Raw genomic sequence first — 4,051 nt, forward strand, 5'->3', positions numbered from 1 at the left:
AAAAGCCTATTAGGGACTTTGTCTTGCTATTTCTAAAACTACTGATTTGAAGTTGGGTCTTAGAATTGATGAGGAGGAGAAGATTGGTGGGGATTGTGTTGTGACTCCAAAGGAAAACGATGGTGATAAGGAGAGCAAGATAGATTCTAATGTGTCTACTTATTTTTACCCTGAATAGTTAAGCGTGCTTGAATTTAGTTTTGTATGTGATGTCTATATTATGATGCTCATCAATGAAAATAAAAAATTGTCAGCCCTCTTAACATTGATTAATAACAAATATGCTAGTTCATTGCCAACTTATACCTAAAAGTTATATATTTTAGATTGGTTAATTCATTGTATCAAGTTTTGTGTGATTATTTAGTTAGTAATTAAATTGAAATTTTAACACATGTCATAGTTTGCTGCCACACGTGGAGACATCTTAATATTAGCATTTGGATGGGTAAAGCACAAAAATATGGTCAAGTTGCTTGGATATGGTTCTATTACCTATCATATTTTAGCTTTGAAGGAAACACATCATGATCACAATGTGTTAAGAGATAAGTCATGTATCATCATAGGTGTGGGGGATATGAAGACTGAATGGTAAAGATTTAATTTAATCCACTATCCTTTTGATGAACCACACGAGTTCTACAATATGTTACAGATTTGTAAATAACATGCTTAAAGGAATATATTGATGAAATTGAGCTATATAATTAACGCAACAATAATATACAGAGCCTCTACTTAAAAATATGTAAAAATACATTAAAGTATCCTATAATGACATTCCATTCATAATATTTAACTTCATTTTATGACTACTCTACTGGCAAGTGAATCAGAAAGTGCAATATACTCATGCGAGGCCTCACATAATTTTTTTACAAAGGACATCAAGATTTGAATCAGAAATATAGAGTCTGAGGTAGTAACAAAGTTTTTACAAAGCTGCATCAGTGGTAAAAAAATATGAAACAAAAGAAAACAACACAAATAAAAGATTCCTCCACAAGGAACTAAGCGATCAACCACAACACTAATGAAAACTGATACATGCTTAAACTATGAACGTGCATTCCAAACACAAAAAAACGATGTTGAAGCGCAACTGAACTTGAGTTATGAACGTAAAAACCGAAACCTCCCATTACAGACTGTCCAAAACCGAATCTGTAGTGAAAAAACTGCATCTTCAGCACGCCATCAAAAAACACAATAAGGCACAAAACCAAATCAGAAACCTAACGATCAGGCACAGTAGCAAAACAGAAAAGGACAAGCAGCAGCAAGGCACCACTGCAAATAGAGAACACGGACCAAAACAACAAAAATAGCAGGGAAGAACCACTTGAATGGACTCCCAAATAGTACCAACAAAAAGTATCATCTCAAATCACTTGATCATTGTCTACCTTGATAATTGCTACTTGGAGGTATCTGACCAAAATTACAAGATTCCTGCAACAATAAAATTCAATGATACTGATAAAATATCAATACTTCAGTCAAATATATCATTTTAAAAAACAAGAATAAATTATAATCAAAATACCTGGCTGAAATAATTGAACGAGTTCATTCCATGTAGCAAGTTACTAAATGAAGTTGATGTAGCATTTAAACCCCAACTTGAAGGATGTTGTTGCTGTTAAGGATATCGAAAATATTGTCAGCTAAAATACAATTGTAAGAAATATTAAATTTATAATGATGGTAGAATGTGATAAACCTGTCGAGATGCATCAAATGAAGGATAAACATTTGTATAATGTTCATTTGTGCAATTTTGAACATTTGCCACTCCACCCACTTGAGAATTACTTACATAGTCTTCATTACGTTTCTCTGAAAATAAAGCAGATATTAAATAGTTCTTACATTAAATATATAACTATAATGTACTCTATAAAATATGTTTAATCATTCACCTTTATTATTTTTTTTCTTATGTAGTTGATCGTTTTCTTTTCTCAAAATGTCCTTTCTGGCGAACACTAGACCTTCCTTTCGTCTTTGCGAAACGAGGATTCAAAATTGTACAGCTTTCATTATCCTCATTTTGTGAGAAATTGTTCTCAATGTTTTCTTTAGTTGAATTTAAGTCAGGTTTGCTGACACATTCTCGAACCCTCTTAACTCCAACATCAAGCAATTCCCACATGATTTTTTGTGCTTTTTTGTCCTCCTGGGATTCCAAAACTAAATTGTATAAAGACTTCAGAATAGCGTTGCGGTAAAGAAGACCGGAATCATCACCATCAGACATTGAATTGGAGGTCGAATCTTCTTCTGAACTCTTATTTACATGCTCATAAATCACAGACCTTGCATTTTTTGACCATCTTGTTAAGATGTATTGGTCAGGTATTTTTAAAATACCTTTAATATTGTAAATCCGCAAAGCATGACTGCAAAGAATGCCCATCGATTCGAACTTGTGACAACTGCAGCTAACCATAGAAGTGGATGAATCCAAAGCCACGATATACTTTTTATTGGGGATGATGTTTAACACAACTTCATGATATGACACATGATCACATCGACCAATCTCCACGGAAGTGCTTCCACCTGCCCCATTAAGATACTCATTTAAAAAAAGTGTAAAGATTTTGTGAGTATATACCACAGATGCATGTCGTAGAGTTTCACTACTGTTTATAACACGAGGAGGCGCACTCTGACTATTTTTGAATTCGTTCTCAACCTCTAATTGTCGCCACCTTCTCACCATCTTCTCAAATGCCACTAAAAATTGTGTGAGACATGTTGTTTTTCCTGCAATATCTCCCAAAGCACTATTTGTACTCTCACTTTTTTGAGAAGATTTGATACCAGCAGAAAATACATGATTACTATATGCCGTGCTCCATTTGCCGCGAATTGCATACATGCTTCTTAACCATTTGTGACCATGAAGTTGATATGTATTCATCATCTCATCCCAAGTGGTTTGAAATTCTTCTTCTGAGTCACAACCTGTCATGCATTTATTAAATAAGCTTTGAAACTTGTTATTAGAATTGAGAGATCCCAAATGTGAAGGAGCATTTTTTGATATATGCCACAAACACAGTCGATGACGTGTATTTGGCATTACTTCTCCAATTGCTTTGCCCATAGCTGGATCTTGATCTGTAAATATTGTTTTTGGTTGTTTGTTTCCCATACTCTCTAAAAATGCTTTAAACAACCAATTAAAAGAAATTGAAGTTTCATCCAACAACAAAGCACAACCAAACATGACATTTTGCCAATGATGATTTATCCCAACAAATGGGGCACAGATCATGTCATACTTATTGGTACGATAAGTAGTGTCAAATATCACAACATCCCCAAAGCAATCATAATCAACTTTAGATTTACCATCTCTCCAAAAGACATTAGTCAAACGAGATTCCTGATCTAGCTGCACACTGTAATAGAACATAGGATCTTGTGCTTGTCTATTTTGTAAGTTATTTACTAAAGATTGAGCATCCCCAACTTCAATCAATTTCAACTTTTCAGTGTAGACATAATTATGCATATTTTTCAATGTTATACCAAGATTGTTATATCCACCGACCTCTTCCCCTAAATAATTCCAAATATTTGTAACTCGTATACCAGAATTCACCATAGACTTTATGAGGTCTCCTTTGACATTTGACATATTTCTCATGGACCGCAACAAATGTCTTTGTTCAGGAGGTACAAGTTGATGATTATGATCTAATACAAACTTTGTAACTTTCCAAACTCCTTCCTTGCTAACATTAAACCTCACCATAGCTTTGCAATTTGCCCTTGAATCAGCTCTTTCATAAGCCACTTCACCTCCATATTCATTATTCTTAAACCCTTCTTTGGAACAGTAAAACTCTTTAAAACGGGTGATTTTTCTCTCATTATCATAATATAACTCCCTCCCTTTTCTTACACTAAATCCTGTTTTGAAGGCATGTGCTTGATATAAGTTATAAGCTTCATCTTTGTTATTCACAACTTGACCAAGAAAAATATCTTTGCATCCATCAATTTCAACTGATTGACATTCATTTATCTCCAT

General features: G+C 33.8%; 1 protein-coding gene across 1 annotated transcript; it reads right to left on the reverse strand.

The window, feature by feature from the left end:
* Positions 1-1,398: 1,398 nt before the first annotated feature.
* Positions 1,399-4,051, reverse strand: LOC112420842 (protein FAR1-RELATED SEQUENCE 5-like). The gene is made up of 4 exons (XM_024780580.1): positions 1,993-4,051; positions 1,727-1,842; positions 1,550-1,642; positions 1,399-1,455 (listed from the first exon to the last, which is right to left on the reverse strand). The coding sequence occupies exons 1-4, from the start codon at positions 4,049-4,051 to the stop codon at positions 1,399-1,401; spliced, it is 2,325 nt and encodes a 774-aa protein (XP_024636348.1).

Source organism: Medicago truncatula, chromosome 4 (genome assembly GCF_003473485.1).
Source record: "Medicago truncatula cultivar Jemalong A17 chromosome 4, MtrunA17r5.0-ANR, whole genome shotgun sequence".
In the NCBI taxonomy this organism is placed as follows: Eukaryota; Viridiplantae; Streptophyta; class Magnoliopsida; order Fabales; family Fabaceae; genus Medicago; species Medicago truncatula.

Coding starts and splice junctions, on each gene's coding strand:
- LOC112420842 (XM_024780580.1), bottom strand. CDS start 4,051: ATGGAGATAAATGAATGTCAATCAGTTGAAATTGATGGATGCAAAGAT. Junction 1,843..1,992: donor AAAGACGAAAGGAAGGTCTA/GTGTTCGCCAGA, acceptor CTTTATTTTCAG/AGAAACGTAATGAAGACTAT. Junction 1,456..1,549: donor CGTTCAATTATTTCAGCCAG/GTATTTTGATTA, acceptor TTATTGTTGCAG/GAATCTTGTAATTTTGGTCA.